The sequence below is a fragment of the Lepus europaeus genome, chromosome 19 (genome assembly GCF_033115175.1).
Source record: "Lepus europaeus isolate LE1 chromosome 19, mLepTim1.pri, whole genome shotgun sequence".
NCBI classification, from domain to species: domain Eukaryota; kingdom Metazoa; phylum Chordata; class Mammalia; order Lagomorpha; family Leporidae; genus Lepus; species Lepus europaeus.
The window spans coordinates 2297139-2324977 of record NC_084845.1 but is presented as its reverse complement, the minus strand read 5'-3'; the positions used below and the strand labels follow the sequence as shown (position 1 = coordinate 2324977).

General features: G+C 42.7%; 1 protein-coding gene across 1 annotated transcript; it reads left to right on the top strand.

Annotated features, from left to right (window-relative positions):
- Positions 1-20530: 20530 nt before the first annotated feature.
- Positions 20531-26715, top strand: LOC133748662 (vomeronasal type-2 receptor 116-like). The gene is made up of 4 exons (XM_062177594.1): positions 20531-21289; positions 22346-22573; positions 23365-23488; positions 25802-26715. Exons 1-4 carry the CDS (start codon positions 20546-20548, stop codon positions 26713-26715), a joined length of 2010 nt encoding a protein of 669 aa, XP_062033578.1. The 5' UTR covers positions 20531-20545.
- The last annotated feature ends 1124 nt before the right edge of the window (positions 26716-27839 follow it).

Sequence of the window (27839 nt, the reverse complement as noted above, 5' to 3'; positions counted from 1 at the left end):
AAGGCTGCAGGCCTTGTCTAGTGTCCTGCTGAAGTTGTCGATGAGATTCCAGAGCTGCCTGCTGCAAAGTCTCCTGTCTTGGTTTTCAATTCAGACCTTCCACTGACTACAGGAGACCCAGCCAGAGTAGCAAGGGAAACGTTCTTTGCTCAAAGTCCACCAACTTCCACACTTCATCTAAAACAACCAACCAGAAACCTCAGAGTAATATTTGATCAAATGTCAGGGTAACCAAGTGTGCAGTAAAGATGACACATCTAATGAGAAATCACATATTTTCTTATTCAGCTAGGGCCAAATCCACTAATTTGATTTACCAAGTACAGGGATAGCAGAGAAAATTGCACTGTGGGTATCTATCTGTGCGAGGCTGACCAGGAAAATGAGTAGAGGAATGGTCTTTCTGGTGCATCAAACACCTTTCCCCAAAGAACAGAGTCACAAGAACATGATCTCACTACAGTTTTGCAAAGTGAGAAGGGAAGAGATGGGAGATGTTGCTGGGAAGATGGACCAAATTGGTATTTCCTACTGGGCTACATTCAGGCTCTAGGATTCTCTTCCATGGTGTACAGGAGCCTGCGAGGGCTGTGAGCCAGGCACAGTCATTACGACATCAACATCATCTTGGTGGCAGAATGAAGGATGGGGAAGAGGGAGCTGAATGTGCCAAAGGGCCAGTCAGGTTTTCTGGCTCTGTCTCCGGCAACTGCAGACCTCTTTATGCAACAGACACTGGGGTCTCATTTCTCCACACCCAATTTCACTCTGCATCATTAATTCAAAATCCAGAGGCTGTCACTGTGGTAAATTAGGTTAATCTTCCACCTGCGACACCAGCATCACATATGGGTGCTTGTTCCAGTCCCGGTGGCTCCACTTCCTTCCAGCTCTCTGCTATGGCCAGGGAAGGTTGCAGAGGATGGCCCAAGTGCTTGGGCCACTTCCTCATGCAGGAGACCCGGAGGAAGCTCCTGGCTCCTGGCTTCAGATTGGCTCAGCTCCAGCCAATATGGCCATTTGGGGAGTGAACCAACGGATGGAAGACCTTTCTCTCTGTCTCTCCTTCTCACTGTATGTAAACCTACCTCTCAAATAAAAAAATAACTATCTGGAAAAAAGGAAGTGGAGTGGCCAGGGCTCAAACTGGCACCCATATGGGAGGCCACCACTGTAGATGATGGCTTAATCTGCTACACCACAATGGCAGCCCCTGGATTTTCTTAATGCAATGGCTACAAATTGTGAGAAAACAAACAGTGCATACACAACAGGATGTTCCATCTCAAAGCAAGAAAAGTCTTAAAACTGTTTTCAGTAGAAAACTGGGAGGATTGAGAAATAAGAAAAATAAGTGGAAAAGTAAAAGCATAACTACAAGAATAAAACTGTAAACTCAAAGATAAAGTGGAAACTTATGATACTTCCGATGACTCCACACTTCCACCTTGTCTGACAAAGCACTAAATAGAAAGGGTAGAAAGAGCTATGGCAAGTCCTTGTCCAGAGAAGAAAAAGGAAAGGAGAAAGCTAATGAGCACTAACAGGGGCTGTACCACTATCACCAGGGCACATCCTGCTTAACAGTCAGTGGGGAGGCTCTCCAAGGAGGACGGGGGTAGAGTGAAGCAAAGCTACTCTTTATCCATAGCTTTTAAGTCTGTTCACTAAGTCATCACTTTCTAGAGTCTGATATACAAAGGAAAATACCTTCTTCAACTTTAGAAACAACTCTGAAAGGGTTTATGTCTGTACACACACGTGTCTGTTCATGTAGCAGACATGTGGACATATTTCCCAGCTCTTGTTGAAAGGCAGAGAACAATTCACCCCAGTAGCATGGAGTGAGCTTAACGCCCACTCTTGATGTATGATTTCATCCTGCACTGAAGGCAACCAGTCGTCCACAGTTCTTGATCCTAGGTTTGGGTCAGGCCAAACATAAGGTGACTCTGTAATATAACATCATCTCATAAAGTCAGAAATTGCTCTTTAAAAGAAGGTAGGGAGGGGCTGACGCTGTGGCTGGGGCACAGGGTTGCCACCTGCACTGCTGCCATTGCATGTGGGCATCAGTTCAAGTCCCAGCAGCTCCTCTTCTGATCCTGCTTTCTGCGGTGGCCAGGGAAAACAGTGGAAGATGGCCCTAGTGCTTGGGCCCCTGCACCCGTGTGGGAGACCTGGGGAAGCCCTGTATTCAGATCAGTTCAGGTATGGCCGTTGCAATGATTTGGAGTGGATGTGGGAGACGGGAAAGAAGCACCTGGCTCATGGCTTGTGATTGGCAAAGCTCAAGCCATTGCAGCTATTTGAGGTGTGAACTAACAGAGGAAAGACCTCTCTCTCTCTCTCCCTCCCTCCCTCTCTTGATCTCTCTACTGTCTGTATCTCTACCTCTCATATAAAATAAATTAAATCTTTTTAAAAGATCTGGTCTTAGAAGCATTGATGAAGTAGTAGGATGTTTACATCTCTTCAAGTGTATCCTCACAGAATGACTATATGTTGCCAGTGGAAAGTTATGAAATAATAGAGATTTGAACCAATAGATAGGGAAATGGGCAGCCCCTTGTCACAGGGATCAAGGTTAACACCAATGCGTGTTAGATGAACATGTGCTCATATTGTGACACTCAGAGAAGATTCCAGCCCTGAACGCTAGAACAGCAAATTCAACGTAAGGATCACTCAGCTGACAAACGGTGTGTGTACAGCCACCACCTTCTTTAAAAACAATGTCAAGGGACAGAACGTTAAAATAAATGAAGAGAAAGTTATGCTGCTTTCCTCACTGGCCATGGCCTATTGGAAGCCCATTTCCTTACATCAACATGGCAGCTCCGGAATGTGAACAGTGAGGATTGTTGTGGGGCTGCAATGCATCCTGTGCTACTGTCTGAATGATTGTGTCCCTCAAACCCATATGTAAAAATCCTAACCTGCACAGACTGGTGGATGTCCTGGGGACTGCTGGGGAGGTGGTTAGGTCATGAGTGAAGGTGTTGAAGAATGGATACCTGCCCTGAAAAACCAGGCCCCTGGGAGCTTGTGACCCCGACCCAGTGTGAGGGCACAGTGAGAAGGCACCCTCAGTGAATCCAGGCTTGAGCACACAGAGGGGGCTGCCAGCATGACCCAGTCTCTTGAACGGGTGGCAATAACTTTCTGACTTTTTAAGCTTCCTGTTTCCTGGTATTTTCTTGTAGAGACCCAGTGGACTGAGACACTTTGGGTGTGAGGCCACATTGGCTCAGAGATGCCCTCTACCTTGACTCAGAGATTGGGATGCCGGGAAGTGCTCTGCCGACCCAGGAGCTCTCGGGCATTCCAACTTCATTCAGGACCCTTCAAAGCCAAAACATGGCTTGGACCCGTTAAGGACACAACACGGCCAAACAGCCTCTGGCTCAGGGGAACCACAGTCCTGGAGTCTTGATGCCCAAGGGTCTAAGACATTGACACATGAGGGCATGATGTGGCAAATTCCAAACATGTTTTTTTCACTTGCTTTTCTCTGGAACCGAGACATAGGTGCATGACCTCAGGGCAAATATTGTCCCCAGGTCTCCTATCTGGGGGATTGCTGTGAGATGACTTCCTAATATCAAGTGCCATTAAGGTGTTAAAAATATTCACGTCTTAAATACTCCTACATCCTGTACTCAGGACTGCCCAGCCTGGATAATGGTCTGACACACATTGCTATCTGTATCTACAGCTGTGTGTTGGGCACATGCTGCTTCATCCCAGCCCAGGGTAGTCAACGTGAGCTCCACCTGCGCCTGCTTGACCACATGCCTGCATCTCTGGCTGTGGTCTCTAAAGACAAGTTGGGCATGCTGGCTGGTCCTTTCCTTCTTCTGCTCCTGCAATTCCCACTCTCTCTGGGCAGCTTAGACATGCTCTCCTGCATTAACCACATGAAGCCCAGCCTGCTCAAGGACGGGGATCTGATTGTTGGGGGGTTTTTCCCACTTTATTTAATTGAATATAATACAGATCACCAAGAGTTCGCTATCAAACCAAAGGCATTGAAAGAACTGTATTTTGACAGGTAAGTCTCTTATTCATCTTTGGTTATTTTAGGAAACCCAACTCTACTTATCTCCAGGTGATTCTGTAAACAGACACAGTGCTGTAGGTCAACTATGCCATGAATCTGCATGCTCCTTTGCTGCCCTTATGTACCACACTGCTAGAGTTTAAATATTGTGGCTGCTGCCAGTAGCTGGTGGCTCCTCAAAGCTGAAGATAGAGTAACTCCTCTTGCTTAGATTCCATCTGCCTTCTACTTCTGCAACCCTCACCCCTTAGCCTGGAGTCCATGCCCAGAGCTCTTGCTTTCCCCCATGGCTGGGTATAAACAAAGAGAGACTCAGACCCTGGCGTTTGAACGGTAGCCTCAGTTTGGTGGTTATCCCTGAAATGGTGTCAAGTCAAGTACTTCAATGCCAGACTGCCTGATAGGATAGCAGAAGAGCCTGGAGCAAAAGTTCCCTTCCATTGGGTATCACGCAATTGTCAGAGTTCCCGTCCCACAGGTGGTCAATGCTCTCACCTAGCACAGAGACCAAGACATCCAAGATCTTGCCCCTAGCAGGAACAGACACCTGCTAAGGTCCTTCAAGCTGTAAAGCTCTGGAATACATTTATACACTTCCTGCCTGAGGTCTGTGTACCTGCAGTGCTAGGACACAGCACTGCTCCCCTAGCTGTTTCTTATTCCCTCCAGGAGGCTGCTCTCAGAGTGCTGGGGACTTGAATTTCTACTCTTTTGTATTTAATTAAGTGTGTGTCATTCCTGTATCCCTGGCCTTTGAATGTATCCCTGATATAATTATGGGTGTGTTTCCAGCTATCCTTTGTTGCTGCTTCTATTGGGTTATGGTTTTTATACTTTGGCCATCCCCATAAAAATTCTCCATAGGACACAATCAAAATGTTTTGGGGGAACATGGAGAAGCAGCTTTGTAAGGAAGAGCTTCAGTATTTTTGGTTGCATGACATGCTCTGTTCCAATGTGCTACTATGTTCTCTAGGTTTCCCTTTAGAGTTCATCAATCATTAGCTGTTTTGTCCATGTCTTCCTATCCTTTCTTCTCCATGTATCTCCCAGAGGTCCGTTTAACATAACGTTGTTCTTGTTGCTGTTACCACTGCTGTGGAATTATGTTTAAATACCTCCCAGGTTGTGCTGTGGCTGCTGATGCTGGCATTTTCCTGGGGCAGGGTTGAGGGTCTGAGAATGCTGAAGCAGAGTGCTTTCCTGTACTGGTCTAGACTTGGACAGGATCATATGACAGCAGAAGAGAAGAGTGACTTGTCCAAGCCACCAGAGAGACCTTAGGATGCTCTCCCCATGGTCTAGGAGGACACCTGAGGAAGGGACATGTGCAGCTCAAGGCCTCCTTGAGCTCAAATATTCCTCCTGAAAATACAGCAAACTTTTATCTAATTTCCTCATACACAATAATGAACCCAAACAGGGTGGCTTTCTATGCAACCCTCTTTAGTATGGATTTCTTATCTAACATCACACTGTAAATATGTGTTCTAACAGTGAACGGCAACGTTATAGTCTTCCATTGATGGGCATTTAGATTGATTCCATGTCCTGGCTCTTGTGAATTGAGCTACACCAAACATAGAGGTGCGGATGACTCCATTATTTCCCAATTCAATTTTTCGGTAAATTCCGAAGAGTGGGATGGCTGGGTCTTATGGTAGGGCTATATTCAGATTTCTGAAGTATCTCCAAGCTGTCTTCCCCAGTGGCTTTACCAGTTTGCATTCCCATCAATACTGTATTAGGGTGTCTTTTCCCCCACAACCTCACCAGCATTTGTTGTTTTCTGATTTCTTTATGAAAGCTGTTCTGACAATGAGACAAAACCTCATTGTGATTTTGATTTGCATCTCCCTAATAGCTAGTGATCCTGAGCATTTCTCATGTGTCTATAGGTCATTTGGATTTCCTTTTTGTGAGAAATGTCTATGTAAGTCCTTTGCCCACTTTTTGACTGGGTTCTTTGCTTGGCTATCGTTGAGTTTTTTGATCACCTTATATATTCTGGTTATTAATCCTTCATCAGTTGCATTGTTTACAAAGAATTTCTCCCATTCTGTTGGTTGCCTCTTTCCTTTCCTGACTGTTTCCTTTGCTGTTACAGAAGCTTCTCAGTTTGATGTAATCCCACTTGTTAATCTTGGATTTTATGATTTGTGCCTCTGGGGTCCTTTCCAGGAACTCTGTGCCTAGGCTGATGTCTTACAGGGTATCCTCAATGCTCTCTAGTAATTTGATGGTGTTGGGTCCTAGATTTAGATTGTTAATCTACTTTGAATGGATTTTTGTGTAAGGTGTAAGGAAAGGGTCTTGCTTCATATTTCTGCATGCGGAAATCCAGTTTTCCCAGCACCATTTGATGAAGAGACTGTCCCTGCTCCAGGGAATGGTTTTAGCTCCTTGGTCTATATAAGTTCATTGGAGATGTTTGGAATGATATCTGGCATTCCTATTCTGTTCCATTGATCTATCCATCTGTTTCTGTACCAGGACCAAACTGTTTTCATTATAGCTGCCTTGTAGTATGTCTTGAAATCTGGTATTATTATCCCTCTGGCTTTATTTTTGTTGTATCAGATTGCTTTAGCTATCCTAGGCATTTTATGTTTCCTAATGAATTTTAGCATCATTTTTCCTAGACCTGAGAAGAATGTTGTTGGTATTTTAAATGGTATAGCATTGAATCTGAAAATTATTTTTGGAAGGATGGACATTTTGATGACATTGATTCTTCAGATCCATGAACATGGAAGGTTTTTCCATTTTTTAAAAGATTTTTTTCTTTTTTTTTATTTAGTAAATATAAATCCAAAGTACAGTTTATGGATTACAATGGCTTCCCCCCCCATAATTTCCCTCCCACTTGCACCCATCCCATCTCCCACTCCCTCTTCCATTCATTCACATCAAGATGCATTTTCAATTATCTTTATATACAGAAGATCGATTTCGTATATATTAAGTAAAGATTTCATCAGTTTGCACCCACACAGAAACACAGAGTGTAAAATACCGTTAAAGTACTAGTTATAGCATTACATCACATTGGACAACACATTAAGGACAGATCCCACATGAGATGTAAGTACACAGTGACTCTTGTTGTTGACTTAACAATTTGACACTCTTGTTTATGGCATCAGTAATCTCCCTAGGCTCTAGTCATGAGTTGCCAAGGCTATGGAAGCCTTTAGAGTTCGCTGACTTTGATCTTATTCCGCGACAGGGTCATAGTCAAAGTGGAAGTTCTCTCTTCCCTTCAGAGAAAGGTACCTCCTTCTTTGATGGCCCCGTTCTTTCCACTGGGATCTCACTCACAGAGATCTTTCACTTAGGTCTTCTTTTTTTTTTTTTTTGACAGAGTGTCTTGGCTTTCCATGCCTACAATACTCTCATGGGCTCTTCAGCCAGATCCAAATGCCTTAAGGGCTGATTCTGAGGCCAGAGTGCCATTTAGGACATCTGCCATTCTATGAGTCTGCTGTGTATCCCGCTTCCCATGTTGGATCCTTCTCTCCCTTTTTGATTCTATCAGTTAGTATTAGCAGACACTAGTCCTGTTTGTGTGATCCCTTTGACTCTTAGACCTATCAGAGCCACCAATTGTGAACTGAAATTGATCACTTGGACTAGTGAGATGGCATTGGTACATGCCACCTTGATGGGATTGTATTGGAATCCCCTGGCACGTTTCTAAGTCCACCATTTGGGGTAAGTCCGATTGAGCATGTCCCAAATTGTACATCTCCTCCCTCTCTTTTTCCACTCTTATATTTAACAGGGATCACTTTTCAGTTAATTAATTACAGAGTTCAACAAATAGTACTAGAACAAAAAATACTAAAAGGGATAAAGTATTACATTGTACTTCACAAGTCAGGACAAGGGCTGATCAAGTCAGTTTCTCATAGTGTCCATTTCACTTCAACGGGTTTCCCCTTTGGTGCTCAGTTAGATGTCACCGATCAGGGAAAACAAATGATATTTGTCTCTTTGGGACTGGCTTAATTCACTCAGCATGATGTTTTCCAGATTCCTCCATCTTGTTGCAAATGACCGGGTTTCATTGTTTCTTACTGCTGTATAGTATTCTATGGAGTACATGTCCCATCATTTCTTTATCCAGTCTACTGTTGATGGGCATTTGGGTTGGTTCCAGGTCTTAGCTATTGTGATGTGAGCTGCAATAAACATTAATGTTCAGACTGCTTTTTTGTTTGCCAATTTAATTTCCTTTGGGTAAATTCCAAGGAGTGGGATGGCTGGGTTGTAGGGTAGGGTTATGTTCAGGTTTCTGAGGAATCTCCAGACTGACTTCCATAGTGGCTTAACCAGTTTGCATTCCCACCAACAGTGGGTTAGTGTCCCTTTTTCCCCACATCCTCTCCAGGACCTATTGTTGGTAGATTTCTGAATGTGAGCCATTCTCACCGGGGTGAGGTGAAACCTCATTTTGGTTTTGATTTGCATTTTTCTGATTGCTTGTGATCTTGAACATTATTTCATGTGTCTGTTGGCCGTTTGGATTTCCTCTTTTGAAAAATGTCTGTTGAGGTCCTTGGCCCATCTCTTAAGTGGGTTGTTCATTTTGTTGTTGTGGATTTTCTTGATTTCTTTGTAGATTCTGGTTATCAACCCTTTATCTGTAGTATAGTTTGCAAATATTTTTTCCCATTCTGTCGGTTGCCTCTTCACTTTCCTGACTGTTTCTTTTGAAGTACAGAAACTTCTCAGTTTGATGCAATCCCAAGTGTTAATTTTGGCTTTGACTGCCTGTGCTTCTGGGGTATTTTCCAAGAAGTTTTGCCAGTACCTATATCTTGCAGGGTTTCTCCAATGCTCTCTAATAATTTGATGGTGTTGGGTCATAGATTTAAGTCTTTAATCCATGTTGAGTGAATTTTTGTGTAAGGTGAAAGGTAGGGATCTTGCTTCATGATTCTGCACATGGAAATCCAATTTTCCCAGCACCATTTATTGAATAGACTGTCCGTATTCTAGGGATTGTTTTTGGGTCCTTGATCAAACATAAGTTGGCTGTAGATGTTTGGATTGATTTCTGGTGTTTCTATTCTGTTCCATTGGTCTATCCACCTGTTTCTGTACCAGTACCATGCTGTTCTGATAACAACTGCCCTGTAGTATGTCCTGAAATCTGGTATTGTGATGCCTCCGGCTTTGTTTTTGTTGTACAAGATTGCTTTGGCTATTCGAGGTCTTCTGTGTCTCCATATGAATTTCAGCATCATTTTTTCCAGGTCTGAGAAGAATGTCTTTGGTATTTTGATTGCTATTTTGAATGTATAAATTGCTTTTGGGAGAATGGACATTTTGATGATGTTGATTCTTCCAATCCATGAATATGGAAGATTTCTTCATTTTTTGGTATCCTCTTTTATTTCTTTCTTTAGGTTTTGTAGTTTTCATCATAGAGCTCTTTAACGTCCTTGGTTAAGTTTACTCCAAGGTATTTGATTGTTTTCTTATTAAACTTTTATTTAATGAATATAAATTTCCAAAGTATAGCTTATGGATTACAATGGCTTCCCCCCTCCCATAACTTCCCTCCCAGCCGCAACGCTCCCTTTCCCGCTTACTCTCCCCTTCCATTCACATCAAGATTCATTTTCAATTCTCTTTATATACAGAAGGTCAGTTTAGTATATATTAAGTAAAGATTTCAACAGTTTGCCCCCATATAGCAACACACAGTGAAAAAAAATACTGTTGGAGTACTAGTTATAGCATTAAATAACAGTGTACAGCACATTAAAGACAGAGATCCTACATAATAATTTTTTAAAAATTAATTAATTTTCTATGCCATTTCCCATTTAACACCAGGTTTTTTTTTCAGTTCAAATTATCTTTATATACAGAAGATCGATTCTGCATATAGTTAGTAAAGATTTCATCAGTTTGCACCCACACAGAAACACAAAGTGTAAAAATACTGTTTCAGTACTAGCTATAGCATCACTGCACATTAGACAACACATTAAGGACAGATCCCACATGAGATGTAAGTACACAGTGACTCTTGTTGTTGACTTAACAATTTGACACTCTTGTTTATGGCATCAGTAATCTCCCTAGGCTCTAGTCATGAGTTGCCAAGGCTATGGAAGCCTTTAGAGTTCGCTGACTTTGATCTTATTCCGCGACAGGGTCATAGTCAAAGTGGAAGTTCTCTCTTCCCTTCAGAGAAAGGTACCTCCTTCTTTGATGGCCCCGTTCTTTCCACTGGGATCTCACTCACAGAGATCTTTCACTTAGGTCTTCTTTTTTTTTTTTTTGACAGAGTGTCTTGGCTTTCCATGCCTACAATACTCTCATGGGCTCTTCAGCCAGATCCAAATGCCTTAAGGGCTGATTCTGAGGCCAGAGTGCCATTTAGGACATCTGCCATTCTATGAGTCTGCTGTGTATCCCGCTTCCCATGTTGGATCCTTCTCTCCCTTTTTGATTCTATCAGTTAGTATTAGCAGACACTAGTCCTGTTTGTGTGATCCCTTTGACTCTTAGACCTATCAGAGCCATCAATTGTGAACTGAAATTGATCACTTGGACTAGTGAGATGGCATTGGTACATGCCACCTTGATGGGATTGTATTGGAATCCCCTGGCACGTTTCTAAGTCCATCATTTGGGGCAAGTCCGATTGAGCATGTCCCAAATTGTACATCTCCTCCCTCTCTTTTTCCACTCTTATATTTAACAGGGATCACTTTTCAGTTAAAATTTAAACAAGAATAATTGTGTATTAATTACAGAGTTCAACAAATAGTATTAGAACAACAACAACAACAACAACAAATACTAAAAAGGATAAAGTATTACATTGTACATCTAGAGTCAGGACAAGAGCTGATCAGGTCATTGTTTCTTATAGTGTCCATTTCACTTCAACGGGTTTCCCCTTTGGTGCTCAGTTAGATGTCACCGATCAGGGAAAACAAATGATATTTGTCTCTTTGGGACTGGCTTAATTCACTCAGCATGATGTTTTCCAGATTCCTCCATCTTGTTGCAAATGACCGGGTTTCATTGTTTCTTACTGCTGTATAGTATTCTATGGAGTACATGTCCCATCATTTCTTTATCCAGTCTACTGTTGATGGGCATTTGGGTTGGTTCCAGGTCTTAGCTATTGTGATGTGAGCTGCAATAAACATTAATGTTCAGACTGCTTTTTTGTTTGCCAATTTAATTTCCTTTGGGTAAATTCCAAGGAGTGGGATGGCTGGGTTGTAGGGTAGGGTTATGTTCAGGTTTCTGAGGAATCTCCAGACTGACTTCCATAGTGGCTTAACCAGTTTGCATTCCCACCAACAGTGGGTTAGTGTCCCTTTTTCCCCACATCCTCTCCAGGACCTATTGTTGGTAGATTTCTGAATGTGAGCCATTCTCACCGGGGTGAGGTGAAACCTCATTGTGGTTTTGATTTGCATTTTTCTGATTGCTTGTGATCTTGAACATTTTTTCATGTGTCTGTTGGCCATTTGGATTTCCTCTTTTGAAAAATGTCTATTGAGGTCCTTGGCCCATCTCTTAAGTGGGTTGTTCATTTTGTTGTTGTGGATTTTCTTGATTTCTTTGTAGATTCTGGTTATCAACCCTTTATCTGTAGTATAGTTTGCAAATATTTTTTCCCATTCTGTTGGTTGCCTCTTCACTTTCCTGACTGTTTCTTTTGCAGTACAGAAACTTCTCAATTTGATGCAATCCCAAGTGTTAATTTTGGCTTTGACTGCCTGTGCTTCTGGGGTCTTTTCCAAGAAGTCTTTGCCAGTACCTATATCTTGCAGGGTTTCTCCAATGTTCTCTAATAATTTGATGGTGTCGGGTCGTAGATTTAAGTCTTTAATCCATGTTGAGTGAATTTTTGTGTAAGGTGAAAGGTAGGGATCTTGCTTCATGATTCTGCACATGGAAATCCAATTTTCCCAGCACCATTTATTGAATAGACTGTCCTTATTCTAGGGATTGGTTTTGGATCTTTGATCAAACATAAGTTGGCTGTAGATGTTTGGATTGATTTCTGGTGTTTCTATTCTGTTCCATTGGTCTATCCACCTGTTTCTGTACCAGTACCATGCTGTTCTGATAACAATTGCCCTGTAGTATGTCCTGAAATCTGGTATTGTGATGCCTCCGGCTTTGTTTTTGTTGTACAAGATTGCTTTGGCTATTCGAGGTCTTCTGTGTCTCCATATGAATTTCAGCATCATTTTTTCCAGGTCTGAGAAGAATGTCTTTGGTATTTTTATTGCTATTGCATTGAATGTATAAATTGCTTTTGGGAGAATAGACATTTTGATGATATTGATTCTTCCAATCCATGAATATGGAAGATTTCTCCATTTTTTGGTATCCTCTTCTATTTCTTTCTTTAAGGTTTTGTAGTTTTCATCGTAGAGATCTTTAATGTCCTTGGTTAAGTATATTCCAAGGCATTTGATTGTTTTTGTAGCTATTGAGAATGGGATTGAATTTAGAAGTTCTTCCTCAGCTGTGGCATTGCCTGTGTATACAAAGGCTGTTGATTTTTGTGCATTGATTATATATCCTGCTACTTTGCCAAACTCTTCAATGAGTTCCAGTAGTTTCTTAGTAGAGTTCTTTGTGTTCCCCTTTTGTGCCTCAACTCCTGTGTCTGGGCTTCCACTCAGTGGGCTCCCTCTAGGTCCTCTGTGTCACATCCCCATATCTGGAAGAGTTTCCTCTGCAGTTTTTTTCTTGAGTCTTTTCTGAGGCTACAGTAATTCCACTTTTATTAAGCTAAATTTTCCCAGACTATCGGTGCACGTCCTCACTATCCGCCATATTGGCTCCGCACCCGGTATTTGATTGTTTTTGTAGCTATTGTGAAAGGGATTGATCTTAGAAGTTCTTCCTCAGCCGTGGCATTGCCTGTGTATACAAAGGCTACTGATTTTTTTGCATTGATTTTATATCCTGCTACTTTGCCAAACTCTTCGATGAGTTCCAGTAGTCTCTTAGTAGAGTTCTTTGGGTCCCCTAAATATAGAATCATATCATCTGCAAAGAAAGATAGTTGAGTTCTTCCTTCCCAATTTGTATCCCTTTAATTTCTTTTTCTTGCCTAATGGCTCTGGCTAAAACTTCCAGAACTATATTGAATAGCAGTGGTGAGAGTGGGCATCCCTGTCTGGTACCAGATCTCAGTGGAAACGCTTCCCACTTTTCCCCATTCAATAGGATGTTGGCCGTGGGTTTTTCATAAATTACTTTGATTGAATTGAGGAATGTTCCTTTCATACCCAGTTTGCTTAGAGTTTTCATCATGAAAGGGTGTTGTATTTTATCAAATGCTTTCTCTGCGTCTATTGAGAGAATCATATGGTTGTTCTTCTGCGTCTGTTAATGTGGTGTATCACATTGATTGGCTTGTGAACATTGAACCATCCCTGCATACTAGGGATCAATCCCACTTGGTCTGAGTGGATGATCTTTCTGATGTGCTGCTGCATTCTATTGGCCAGAATTTTACTGAGGATTTTTGCATCTATGTTCACCAGGGATATCGGTCTATAATTCTCTTTCAATGCTGCATCTTTTTCTGGCTTAGGAATTAAGGTGATGCTGGCTTCATAGAAAGTATTTGGGAAGATTCTTTTTCGATTGTTCTGAATAGTTTGAGAAGAATTGGAGTTAATTGTTCTTTAAATATCTGGTAGAATTCTGCAGTGAATCCATCTTAGTCCTGGGCTTTTCTTTGTTGGGAGGGCTTTATTACTGTTTCAATTTCTGTCTCAGTTGTGGGTGTGCTTAGGTTTTCTATGTCTTCCTGGTTCAATTTAGGTAGGTTGTATGTGTCCAGGAATCTATCCATTTCTGATAGATTTCCCTGTTTGCTGGCATACAAGTCCTTGTAGTAATTTCTGATGATTCTTTTTATTCCTGTGGTGTCTGTTGTTAGGTTTCCTTTTTCATCTCTGATTGTATTGATTTGGGTCGTTTCTCTTCTTTTTTTAGTTAGTTGGGCCATTGGGGTGTCAATTTTCTTTATTTTTTAAAAAAACTAGGTCTTCGCTTGGCTGATTTTTTGTAATTTTTTTGGATTCAATCCTGTTGATTTCTTCTCTGATTTTAATTATTTCTCTTCTACTAGATTTGGGTCTGGTTTTCTGCTGATTTTCTAGATCCTTGAGATGAATTGAAAGCTCATCTATTTGGTGCCTTTGCAATTTCTTGATGCAGGCACCTATTAACACTGCTTTTGCTGTATCCCATAGGTTTTGGTATGTTGTGCTGTTATCCTCATTTACTTCCAGAACATTTTTCATGTCTCTTTTAACTTCTTCTATGACCCATTGTTCATTCAGGAGCATGTTATTCAGTCTCCATGTGTTTGCATATGCTCTAGGGATTCCCGAGTTGCTAATTTCCAACTTCATTCCTTTAAGGCCTGAGAAGCTGCATGGTATGATTCTAATTCTTTTGAATTTGCTGAGACTTGCTTTATGGCCTAGCATGTGGTCAATCCTAGAGAAGGTTCCATGTACTGCTGAGAAGAATGTAAATGCTTTCTCTGTAGGATGAAAAGTTCTGTAGATATCTGTTAGATCCATTTGGGCTATAGTGTCATTTAAATCTACTGTCTCCTTGTTGATCTTCTGTCCTGTTGATCTATCTATTTCTGAGAGTGGAGTATTGAAGTCCCCCAGTACTATTTTTTTTTTAATTTTTGACAGGCAGAGTGGACAGTGAGAGAGAGAGACAGAGAGAAAGGTCTTCCTTTTTTTTTTTGCCGTTGGTTCACCCTCCAATGGCCGCCGCGGTAGCGCGCTGCGGCCTGCGCACCGCGCTGATCCGATGGCAGGAGCCAGGTGCTTCTGCTGGTCTCCCATGGGGTGCAGGGCCCAAGCACTTGGGCCATCCTCCACTGCACTCCCTGGCCACAGCAGAGAGCTGGCCTGGAAGAGGGGCAACCGGGACAGGATCGGTGCCCCGACCGGGACTAGAACCCGGTGTGCCGGCGCCGCAAGGCGGAGAATTAGCCTAGTGAGCCGCGGCGCCGGCTAGTCCCCCAGTACTATTGTGTTGGAGTCTAAGTCTCCCTTTAAGTCCCTTAACATATTTTTAAATAAGCCGGTGCCCTGTAATTAGGTGCATATACATTGATAATTGTTATATCTTCCTGTTGAATGGATCCCTTAATCATTATATAGTGCCCCTCTTTGTCTCTCTTAACAGTTTTTGTGGTAAAGTTTATGTTGTCCGATATTAAGGTGGCTACGCCCGCTCTTTTTTCATTTCTGCTGGCATGGTATATCTTTTTCCAGCCTTTCACTTTCAGTCTGTGTGCATCTTTGTTGGAAAGATGTGTTGCTTGTAAGCAGCAAATAGATGGGTTTTGTTCCTTAACCCAATCAGCCAATCTGTGTCTGGACAGTTCAGGCTATTAACGTTCAATGTGACTACTGATAAGTGGTAACTTTGCCCTGCCATTTGCCAAAGATATTTTCTAATAGATGGTTGGAACTTCCTGTGATCTTTTGCTGTGAGGTTTCCTTCCTTTACCTTCTTTCATATTGATGACCGTGTTTCTGTGCGTAACACATCTTTAAGCATCTTTTGCAGGGCAGGATGAGTGGTGACAAATTTTTTCAATTTCTGTTTGCTGTGAAAGATCTTTATTTCATCTTCATTCACAAATGAGAGGTTTGCGGCATATAATATTCTGGGCTGGCAGTTTTTCTCTCTTAGTACTTGGGCTATGTCTCCCCATTCCCTCCTAGCTTGTAGGGTTCTGATGAGAAGTCTGCTGTGAGTCTAATTGGAGATCCTCTGAGAGTAATCTGACGTTTCTCTCTTGCACATTTTAGAATCTTTTCTTCTTTATTTTATTTTTTTAACTTTTATTTATTATAAATTTACAAATTACAACTTATGAATTACAATGGCTTTCCCCCCCCCTTAACTTCCCTCCCACCCGCAACCCTCCCCTTTCCCACTCACTCTCCCCTTGCATTCACATCAAGGTTCATTTTCAATTCTCTTTATATACAGAAGATCAGTTTAGTATATATTAAGTAAAGATTTCAACAGTTTGCACCCACATAGCAACACAAAGTGAAAAATACTGTTTGAGTACTAGTTATAGCATTAAATCACAATGGACAGCACATTAAGGACAGAGATCCTACATCAGGAGTAAGTGCACAGTGACTCCTGTTGTTGACTTAACAATTTGACACTCTTGTTTATGCCATCAGTAATCACCCTAGGCTCTTGTCATGAGTTGCCATAGCTATGGAAGCCTTTTGAGTTCACTGACTCTTATCATATTTAGACAAGGTCATAGTCAAAGTGGAAGTTCTCTCCTCCCTTCAGAGAAAGGTACCTCCTTCTTTGATGACCTGTTCTTTGCTCTCGGATCTCACTCGTGGAGATCTTTCATTTAGGTCATTTTTTTTGACAGAGTGTCTTGGATTTCCATGCCTGAAATACTCTCATGGGCTTCTCAGCCGGATTCAAATGCCTTAAGGGCTGATTCTGAGGCCAGAGTGCTGTTTAGAACATCTGTCATTCTATGAGTCTGCTGTGTATCCTGCTTCCCATGTTGGATCATTCTCTCCTTTTGTGTTCTATCAGTTAGCATTTTCAGGCACTAGTCTTGTTTATATGATCCTTTTGAATCTTAGAATCTTAGTCCTATCATTATGATCAATTATGAACAGAAATTGATCAAATGGACTAGTGAGATGGCATTGGTAGAATCTTTTCTTTATATTTTACTGTGGTGAGTTTGATTACAACGTGTCGTGGTGAGGATCTCTTTTGATCATGTTTACTAGGGGTTCTATGAACTTCCGGTGCTAGGGTGTCTCTGTCCTCTTCCAAACCCGGGAAGTTCTCTGCAAGTATCTTACTAAAAAGGCCTTCTAATCCTTTCTCTCTCTCCATGCCTTCAGGAACTCCTAGAACCCGAATGTTGGGTTTTCAGTAGTATCCTGTAGATTCCCAACAATATTTTTTAGATTTCTAATTTCCTCTTTTTTTTTTGGTTTGACTGTGTACTTTCCTGTGCTCTGTCTTCTAAGTCTGATATTCTCTCTTCTGTTTCACTGACCCTGTTTTTAAGGCTTTCTAATGTGTTTGTCATTTGATCTATTGAGTTCTTCATTTCATTTTGATTTCTCTTCACTATCACACTTTCCTGTTCCTCTAGCTTCTGCATTTCATTTTGATTCCTCTTTAAGATTTCATTTTCTGGTAGGAGATTTTCTATCCTGTCCCGTAAGGAATTCCATAGCTCAAACATTTGTTTTTGCACACTTCTAATTGTTCTTATCATAAATTTTTTGAAATCCGTATCTTGCATTTCTTCAATCTCATCATCTTCATAATCTTGGCTTGGGGTGTCTTGTTCATTTGGGGGTGCCATAATGTCTTCCTTGTTCTTGTTTCCTCAGTTTCTGCATTTGTTGCTTGGCATTGTGGAGATATTCTTTGGATTCTTCTTCCCTCGTTGTGCTGTTTTTTTCTTGTTATACTATGACTGTATTAAGTGGACTGTCTGCTTTTGATGGAGCCTTAGAGACTTGAGATGGGTGTGGCCTGAGAGCTCTGTTTGGTTCCTCAGGGTTAAGGGTGTACCAAAGGTGACACTCCCAGATTAGGCATGGTAAATCTCTAACTTCTTTTCTTTTCTTTTCTTTTCTTTTCTTTTCTTTTCTTTTCTTTTCTTTTCTTTTTTGATTCAGAAGGGAAGTATTCCGCACAGCTGAGCAGAATTGGAGGTAGTTAGCAGGCGAATGATATACCCACAGGAGCCAGAGATTGGAAGCTCTTTCCCAAGGACCACACAGGGTATCTGTGCTGCCCTCAGTTTGGGCTCAAATTCTCCTGCAGTCTCCCACTGGGTTGCCAAGGTTACCGAATTATAGCATTTCTGGAGATTACTCACATGAATTCTGTGAGTTCTCTCACCCACCGTCTCTTTTTTTCACATCTCAGTTCATTAGCACCACACATTCACTAGGTCCTAATCTCCTGTTATTTCACCCCCCCCCCCGGAGTCAGGTTTTTCTGCTTGGCTGAGGGCGGGTGTAGTCCTGAGGATGCACCGCTTATGATGTATGTCCAAAATGGTGCCTGCTCTTTGTTTTGCTCGCCTCTGAGTGGTGAGTGGATAGAGAGAAATTTGTGTCTGTACTGGTCACTTTTTTTTCCCCTCTCTCTTCTAGTTATCCTGGTGAACTTTTCCCCATGGGGTTTCAAGCCTCATTCCCTCTAGTCTCCTCTTTCCACTTTCCTGCTGATGTCTCAGGCTACTGAGGTTCGGCTCACCTCGCGTTCCAGTGCTGGTGTGTTGAGTCTGCTGCTGGTGTCCCGAACTTGGGCTCCCACGCTCTCCACGCAGGTCCACTGTGAATCAGTAGTTCCAGAAGAGTTTCTTCTGCTGTTTCTTCCCTTACTCTTCCTTGAATCTGCAGTATCTCCACTTTTATTAAACTGTCTCTCCCCGGACTATCAGTGTGCTCCCTTCCTATTCCGCCATCTTGCCCGCCCAGAATAAAAGCGGTTTTTCCATTTTTTTATGTCTTCTTCTATTTCTTTCTTTAGAGTTTTGTAATTCTCATCGTCGAGATCTTTGACTTCCTTCATTAAATTTATCCCAAGGCATTTAATTTTGTTGTAGCAATTGTGAATGGGATTGATCTTAGAACTTCTTTCTTAGCCATGACATTGTCTGTGTGTAAAAGGCTGTTGTTTTTTACTTGTTTATTTTTATATCCTGCTATTTTAGCAAAGTCTTTTATGAGTTCCAGTAGTCTTTTATGAGTTCCAGTAGTCTTTTGGTTCCCCTATATGTATGACCCTATCATGTGCAAATCAGGATTGTTTGAAATCATCCTTACCAATCTGAATCCTTTTGATATTTTTTCTTGCCTCATGGCTTTGCCTAAAACATCCAGGACTGTATTGAATGGCAATGGAGTGAGTGGTCATCCGTGTCTGGTTCCAGATCTCTGTGGAAATGCTTCCAGTTTTCCCCCTTCAATAGGATGCTGGCCTTGGGTCTGTTGTAAATTGCCTTAATTAGGTTGAAGAATGTTCCTTCTAGCCTGAATTTGCTTAGAGTTTTCATAAGTAAAAGAAGGGTTTTTTAAGGCCATTTTACTGCACTTTTAAGTAATTCTACACACATTTACCTTTAATGTGAGGGTTGGAGGATATCAAATATTCTCTCCAATTCATAACTATCATAGTGCATCTGGTAAAGGCATTTCTCCTTTTGTGAGTTTTAATCATTTTCCACTATGCCCCCAACACTGCATTGATTTTCTTGGAATGAGAGTTGAGTGTACAGGAGATGTTTCCAAAGAACAAGGTGTGAACTTGTTTGTGAGGTCTGGGTATGCACTCCTTGCAGGTTGCAACCTAAAAGTTACCAGTATCTTCTGGCCTTTATATTTGCCATTGAAGAAGTCAACAGGAACCCACACCTGTTACCCAACGTGTCCCTGGGATTCGATCTCTACAACGCCATCCATAGTGAATGGAAGACCCTGGAGAGCACCCTGACCTGGTTGTCTGCAGTGGGCAAGGCCATTCCTAATTACACCTGTGTGAGGAAGAGCAAGTCTGTGGCAGCCATTACAGGAAACACAGGGGCGATTTCAGCACAGATAGGGACGCTGTTGGAACTCTACAAATTCCCTCAGGTAAGGGGAAAAAATATCTTTCCTCTTCAGGTGCCTTCTTAGGTGGCTTAAAGTGTAAAGGAGTGAATGGGTTTATGTGTTTTCATAGAGCCAGAATATAACTGTGTATGTTAGTGTGTGTGTCTTCATTGGTCTTTTCCTTTTATATATTGCCTTATTAGAAAGGCAGAGTTACAGAGAAGGGCAGAGAGAACACTACAGAGAGAGAGAGAGAGAGACTTTCATCTGGTGGTTCACTCCCCAAACGGCCACAACAGCCATGTTGGGGACAGGTTGAAGCCAGGAGCTACTGCTGGGTCTCCCAGCTTGATGGCTGGGACCCAAGGACATGGGCCATTTTCCCTGCTTTTGCAGGCACATTAGTAGGGAGCTGGTTCATATGTGGAGCAGCCAGGAATCAAACAGGCACACATACAGCTGCCCCACCACAGCATTCCTGGTGGAGAGGAGGATAGGGGTAAATGGCAGCAAGGAATAATTGGCTATGCACTGTCATGCCTTGAAGTGCTGAACTGCAAAGCTCTCTCAGTCTTCCAGAGAACCCTAGAGGGAGAGTGAAGTCCTGTTAACTGACTTCCAACACTTCCTCGAATCAACATCCAGCAATAACTGAGTGAAATCTCAGAGCCAAGGGTGTGCATGCAGTGTGGTGCTTCCCTACAATGCATTCCGAGGTCTGCTTCCACAGAACTCATTTGATATCACATCTTCATTCTCACTCTAGCTCACCTATGGTCCTTTTGATCAAATTCTGGGAGAAAATCATCAGTTTACCTACCAGATGGTTTCCAGGGAATCTTCTCTGGCCCTGGGCATGGTGTCCTTGATGGTGCATTTCCACTGGACCTGGGTGGGGTTGGTCATCTCTGAGGACACCAGGGGCATTCAATTCCTGTGGGATATAAGAGATGAAATGAACAAGAATGAGGTCTGTGTGGCCTTTGTGGAAATGCTCTCTGTCATGGGCAGGATGTATGCATCACTTGATTGGCACTACCACTACAGAATCCTAGAATCAACTGCAAATGTGGTGGTCATTTACGGTGACACGAACTCATTAATGAGCCTGAGTTTCTCGAGACACGGGATCCTGGTGACTTGGAAAGTGTGGATCACGACATCACAATGGGATTTCATCACCAGTGAGGATGAACTCATGATGAACACATTCCATGGGACTTTGAGTTTTTCACACTCCCATGATGAAATCCCTGGTTTCAAGCATTTTCTCAAGACAATGAATCCTTCTAAGTACCCAGAAAACTTTTACCTCAGTAAATTTTGGTATCTCTATTTCCCCTGCTCGATTTCAATGTCCGACTGTGAGACGTTGCAGGGCTGTCCCGCGAATGCCTCTCTGGAGGATCTGCCAGTGCACGTCTTTGACATGAGCATGTCTGAAGGGAGTTACCACATCTACAACGCCGTGCATGCTGTGGCCCACACCCTTCATGAAATGCTTCTTCAGCGGGTAGAGGTGCAGCCAGTGAGGAATGGAGATGGGTTGACGGTGTACCCCTGGCAGGTACTATATCTTGTCTGGGCATTTTTCCCGTGTTCCTTGTGGACCTGTCACAGTACAGAGGCTGTGCTGATACTTAGCTATGTGGTGAATTGCTTTGGGGTTTGATGGGAATGACAGCGAGCTCTGTTGTTACAAAGTACGCAGCACGTGTGGCCGTTATTCCCTGGCATTTTCAGTGTGCCACATCTATAGCTCTTCTAGCACTGAGCAATTTTACACAGAATGGCATTACAGAAGCTGGGAAGCTAGTCTGTTCATGACAACATGATGCCAGGCATCAACAAGGCTAATAAACAAAACTGACCTTAAGGAATTCTGCACGCGTTTTAGGCCATAAATGTTATGATGTAAACTTGCACAGAAGGTAACCAAACTCTAATAAGTGGGTGGTGAGGGATTTAACTTTATTATAGAGACGTTTCTGAATTCCATATACAGTGATCATATTAATGTTTTATAGTATAGACTGGGTAGTTTAAAGAAAAATTTTCTTGTCTTACGGTTCCGGTGGTTGAAGTCTATGACCAAGTTGTCAGTAGGGTTGATTTCTTATGAGGTCAGCCCCCTCGACTTGCAGAAGGCTATGCTACCCCTGAGTGTTCACAGTGTCTTCCTGTGTGTACACTGTGTCCAGACTTCCTCTTTTTCTGAGGAGACCAGCCAGACTGGATTAAGGACCCCACCAAGACGTCATTTTAACTTTGTTTTCTCCACAAAGAGCCAGTTTACACAGACAATCACAATTATGAGCTTCTAGTAGTTAAGGATGACAATATAGTTTTAATTGTGAAATATTTCCACTATCATACTGTGTATTGTAATACACAACAAGACACATATATGATGTATAGTGTACTTTATACATAGTCTCCTTAACCATGTGCTGTAAATGTAATATCAATTTACTAATTATAATTTTAACAATTTTTAACAGAAACATTTTAAAGCAATAATTCTGATGAGCTTCAATACTTTGACTCTAATCAGCGATTCCTCAATCTAAATTGAATACGCGATTATGTAAGTGTGCTTTCTTTCTTTCTTTTTTTTTTTAAGCTTAACTCCTTTCTGAAGAACATCAAATTTAACAACAGTGTTGGTGATGAAGTGAATCTGGATCAGGAACGAGTTTCTAGGAAAGACTATGACATTCTCAACTACTGGAATTTCCCTCAAGGCCTTCAACTCCAGGTGAAGGTTGGAAAGTTTTCACCACGGGCTCCACATGGTCACCGTCTTTCCATATCTGAGGAGATGATAGAGTGGAATGTGGAGTTTAAAGAGGTTGGTTGCACAGTTGAAATACTAGGTCTGTAGCTGGCACTGTAGCATAGGGGGTACAGGTGCTACCTGCAGCACTGGCATTCCATATGGGAGTCAGTTCAAGTCCCTGCTGCTCCTTTTCCAATCCAGCTCCCTGTAATGCACATGGGCACACAGCAGAAGATGGCCAAAGTGTTTGCGCCCCTGATCCTTGTGGGCGACCCGGAAGAAGCTTTGGCTCCTGGCTTTGCATCCTGGCTTTCAGCTCTGGCCATTGCAAATGTCTGGGGAGTGAACCAGAGTATGGAACATTTCTCCCTCTCCCTCTCCCTCTCCCTCTCCCTCTCCCTCTCCCTCTCCCTCTCCCTCTCCCTCTCCCTCTCCCTCTCCCCTCTCCCTCTCCCTCTCCCTCTCCCTCTCTCCCTCCCTTCCTAATTCTCTCCCTGTAAATGTGCCTTTCAAATAAGTAAATGAGTCTTGTCCACAACTATGCCAGTTTGTGCTTACAGAGAGATCTCAGTACAGAGCTCCATGCTGGGAATTCTGCAGGTCCTGAGAGCATGGCAGAGCAGTACATAAGTGAATGCCAACTTCCCTTCTGCACTGCCATTTTCCTTACTCTGGTGATTTCCACTGAATGTCCAAGAAAATGTTTCCCCATGGATAACTGAGTGTAGCCTGATCAAACAGAGTGCCCAGGCCATGAATGGAGTGTGCCGATTTCTTGTGCACCTGGACATTCTGGAAAAGTACAGTTGAACAGAATCAGATAACCATCATGACACTTCTCAAGACTCTCTGATTTGTTTTAGATTCCCAAATCTGTGTGCAGTGAGAGCTGTGGCCCAGGATTCTGGAAAACCCACCAGGAAGGACAGGCTGCCTGTTGCTTCGACTGTACCCCTTGTCCAGAGAATGAGATTTCTAATGAGACAGGTACAGAATTTAAAATTCTCTGTAGTTGTGGTTAATTTAAATTAAATTTAATTGGGTTTAGAAGTAACACAACAGCATAGCATGGGATGCAAATTTGAAATTTGTTGGGGTCTAGAGACAGAGAGCTTAGTGTAGATCATGTGTTGAGGGCTTGAAGGCTTCCCAGAACCACCTCAGCCTGACTGTCCTTGGCACTGCTCACTCATATTGCTCATGAGGGATGCAAGTGAATCCAAACTCTGGCCTGTTTCATCCCCATTGCTCAGCTCTGTGTAGTCATGACTGTAGGCACTCGGTACAACAGTCCCTGTTTTTATTAATTTATTTTTTAAGCAGCCTATCCCAGCACTCTTCTCTTCCCCCTACAACAGGTCCCAGCACTTTCCACAGAACACATGTAAGCTTACCTGAATGGGAACAGAGAGTGCTGGAGACTGCTTACTCTCCCAATGTCCACAGCTAGAAATCATGATGTTGGGATTGGCCATGGGAAAATAGTCTAAATGAAAGAAGTAGCAGAGAAGAGAGAGACCTCCAGTGGTTGTCGGACACAGCTGCTAACTCATGTTGACATGTCTGCATTTCTACCAGAATGCTTGGTTCCAGTCTCAGCTCCTCCACTTCCAACCCAGCTCTGTGCTGTTGTGTGTGTTTTAAATTTCTTTATCTACTGGAAAAGCAGAGTTACAGAGAGGGAAGGAGAGGGAGAGACAAAGAAAGAAGTCTTCCATTCATTGATTCACTCCATCAGGGTCAGGACTTGGTCACTCTGAAGCCTGGAGACTAGGACTCCATCCAGGTCTCCCATGCAGGTGCCAGGGGCCCATTACTTGAGTCCTCTTCTTCTGATATTCCAGGCACATTAGCTGGTAGCTGGATTGGAAGTGGAGCAGCTGGCACTGGTATAGGCACCCATATAGCATGCTGGCATTGTGGGCAGCAGCTTGACCAGCTCTGGCATGATGCCTTCTCCTCCAACCACTGTTTCCTATCATGCACACCCTGGAAGGAAATAGGTAATTACCTGATACTCAGATCCCCGCCACCCATCTGAGAGATCTGAATTCACTTTTAGGTTCCTGACTTTGGCCTGTTCTGTCCTTGGCAATGTTGGGCTATGGGGAATGAACCAGCAGAGGGCAAAATCTCTCTCCCTCTTTATTTTTCTATCTCTCCCCAATAATGTGTCTCTTGCCATCTCTTTCTCTCTCTGCCTTATAATTAAGTACCATTAAAATTAATATTAGACTTCAGTAAGGTTGCCAGGTAGCTAATCAGTATAGTAACTAAGAGTTTCAATTTATGCAAAAAACACACATCATATTAATTATAGCAGAATGCAATGATCCCGCTGATACCAAGAAACATTCCTATAGTAACTTCAAGCATGAAATGAAGATTACCAAAATTTGCTAATGCCTATAAAAGAATTGATTAAATGGAAGCGAGTGAAACAGGGGTGAACTGCTAAAATGATACTCTATTTAGTGACAAGAAGACTCAAAATTAAATGTTATCAGTTCCTGTCATCTATAAGGTGTCCACTGTGACATCCTAACAAACATTTGGGACTTGACAGAGTTTTCAGAAGGTTAATCAGAAGGATAATGAGAGGACTGGAACCCAGACCATGTTCATAGAGGGGACATTTATTGTCACATGTGAAAACGTATGTTAAATCTGAGACACTGTTTCTTTCTTGCCTTTTGACACCCCTATGACCTCTGTATTCATATTCTGAAGTGTTTTATAGTTATCATGAATATCCTAATTTATCTGAGGGATTTCAGATATGCATCATATGTGTAGTTGTGTTTTCCTGTGTGTATACCACAAAAGAAGCTAAAAGTTACTCTACCAACACATTTGCAGTAGAGAGTATTATTAGCTGTGGTCATCATGTGTGCATCAGATTTCCAGATTTACTCATAGTCATTGAGCAACATACGTATAGATGAAGGTTTCATTGTGATACAGAAAACTACACTTTGAACATAAAAGCAAATCACAAAGGGAAAAGGGAATTTTATTGCTATTACCAAGCAAGGGAGAGAGTACATGCATGTGCTCAATGAGAGGGAGAGAAAAAGGAAGTCAGAGAGAGGGATAGAGAGAGAGAGAGCAGATAGACAGACAGAAAAGAGAGAAAAAAAGAGAGAGGGGTGGAAACTGACATGAAAACATACTCCTTGTTATAATCTCGGGTTGGTGTCTATTATGGCAACAGAGATAAATATGAATATTTTCCATGACTGGGATGAGTGAATGCAGAGAATCACTGCCAGCCAAATAATGCCCTGCCTGTCTCACCAGATGTGGAGCAGTGTGTGCGCTGTCTAGACGACCAGTACCCAAATCCTGCACGAGATCGCTGCCTGCCCAAGGTCGTGGTATTCCTGGCCTATGAAGACCTGTTAGGAGCAGCACTGGCCGGGGTGGCTCTTTGCTTCTCTGTGCTCACTGCTCTGGTACTCGGGCTGTTTGTGAAGCACAGAAACACTCCCCTAGTCAAGGCCAATAACCGCAACCTCAGCTACACCCTGCTCACCTCCCTCTGTCTGTGCTTCCTCTGCTCCCTGCTTTTCCTTGGCCGTCCCAACACAGCCACCTGCATCCTCCAGCAGACCACGTTTGCCATCGTGTTCACAGTGGCTGTGTCCACCATCTTGGCTAAAACCATCACCGTGGTCCTGGCGTTCAAGGCCACGGCACCGGGGAAGAGGATGAGGCAGTGGTTGGTGTCCGGGGCACCTAACTCCGTCATTCCCATCTGCTCCCTCCTCCAAGTGGTGCTCTGTGGAATCTGGCTGGGAACGTGTCCTCCCTTCATTGACACAGACACACATGCTGAGCCTCAGCAGCTCCTGGTCCTGTGCAACAAGGGCTCTGCCACTCTCTTCTACCTCGTGCTGGGATACCTGGGGTCCCTGGCTCTGGGCAGCTTCTCAGTGGCTTTCTTGGCCAGGAGTCTGCCCAATACATTCAATGAAGCCAAATACTTGACGTTCAGCATGCTGGTGTTCTGTAGTGTGTGGGTAACCTTCATTCCCGTGTATAATAGCACCAAGGGGAAGGTCATGGTGGCTGTGGAGGTCTTCTCCATCTTGGCCTCCAGTGCTGGACTCCTGGGCTGCATCTTTGCCCCCAAGTGCTACATCCTTCTGATCCGACCGAACAGGAATGTTTTACGAGGAATAAAGGAGAAAGCAAGGTCTAGGGGACCATAAGCAGACTGTGCATTTACTCCCGGGTTTTCTAAAATGAAAGCAAGGGCTCAATCTAAGCACACCACTCCAGTCCTCAGGACTGATATAGAGCGGAACACTGCACCTTCTCATTGGACACGAGGCTCTCCTTTCTTTCTGTAACGGCTCAGAACACTCAAACTTCCTTTCTTTTCACCTTAATAACATGTAGGCTTTTTTCTTTTTGACTGTGTTAATTTAATTTTAATATCATAAATTAAATTTCTAGTTCTTGTCACATAAGTTACTTTTCCATTGCTTTTACTGTACATGTTCAAATAGCACAATATGATATTTTGATATGGCTGTAAAAGTGAACTAATGACTAGAGTCAAGCAAAGTCACATATGCATCATGTGTGTAGTTGTGTTTCCCTGTGTGTGCACCACTAAAGCAGCTAAAAGTTGCTCTAATAATACTTTTCCGGTATAGAGTGTTGTTAGCTGTGGTCGTCCTGTGTGCATCAGACTTACTCCTTTACTCAATACACATTTCTCACCTCTGACCTATTTTCCACACTCCCCCTTCTCCTGACCTCAGGAGCCACAGGAACACTATCCTATGTGTGACATCACAGATAAATGTGCTTGAGTACAGGAAATTGGACCGTGCCATTATGAGGCCTGATATGTCCAACATCTGCAGGGTAGACCAGGAGGCTCAGAACTCAGGAAGGCCAAGGCTGCAGGCCTTGTCTAGTGTCCTGCTGAAGTTGTCGATGAGATTCCAGAGCTGCCTGCTGCAAAGTCTCCTGTCTTGGTTTTCAATTCAGACCTTCCACTGACTACAGGAGACCCAGCCAGAGTAGCAAGGGAAACGTTCTTTGCTCAAAGTCCACCAACTTCAACACTCATCTAAAACAACCAACCAGAAACCCCAGAATACTGTTGATCTAATATCAGAGTAATCAAGGGTCCAGTAAAGATGACACATCTAATGAGAAATCACATTTTTTCTTATTCAGCTAGGGCCAAATCCACTAATTTGATTTACCAAGTACAGGGATAGCAGAGAAAATTGCACTGTGGGTATATATCTGTGCGAGGCTGACCAGGAAAATGAGTAGAGGAATGGTCTTTCTGGTGCATCAAACACCTTTCCCCAAA

Coding starts and splice junctions, on each gene's coding strand:
- LOC133748662 (XM_062177594.1), top strand. CDS start 20,546: ATGGTTTCCAGGGAATCTTCTCTGGCCCTGGGCATGGTGTCCTTGATG. Junction 21,290..22,345: donor TGACGGTGTACCCCTGGCAG/GTACTATATCTT, acceptor TTTTTTTTTAAG/CTTAACTCCTTTCTGAAGAA. Junction 22,574..23,364: donor GGAATGTGGAGTTTAAAGAG/GTTGGTTGCACA, acceptor GATTTGTTTTAG/ATTCCCAAATCTGTGTGCAG.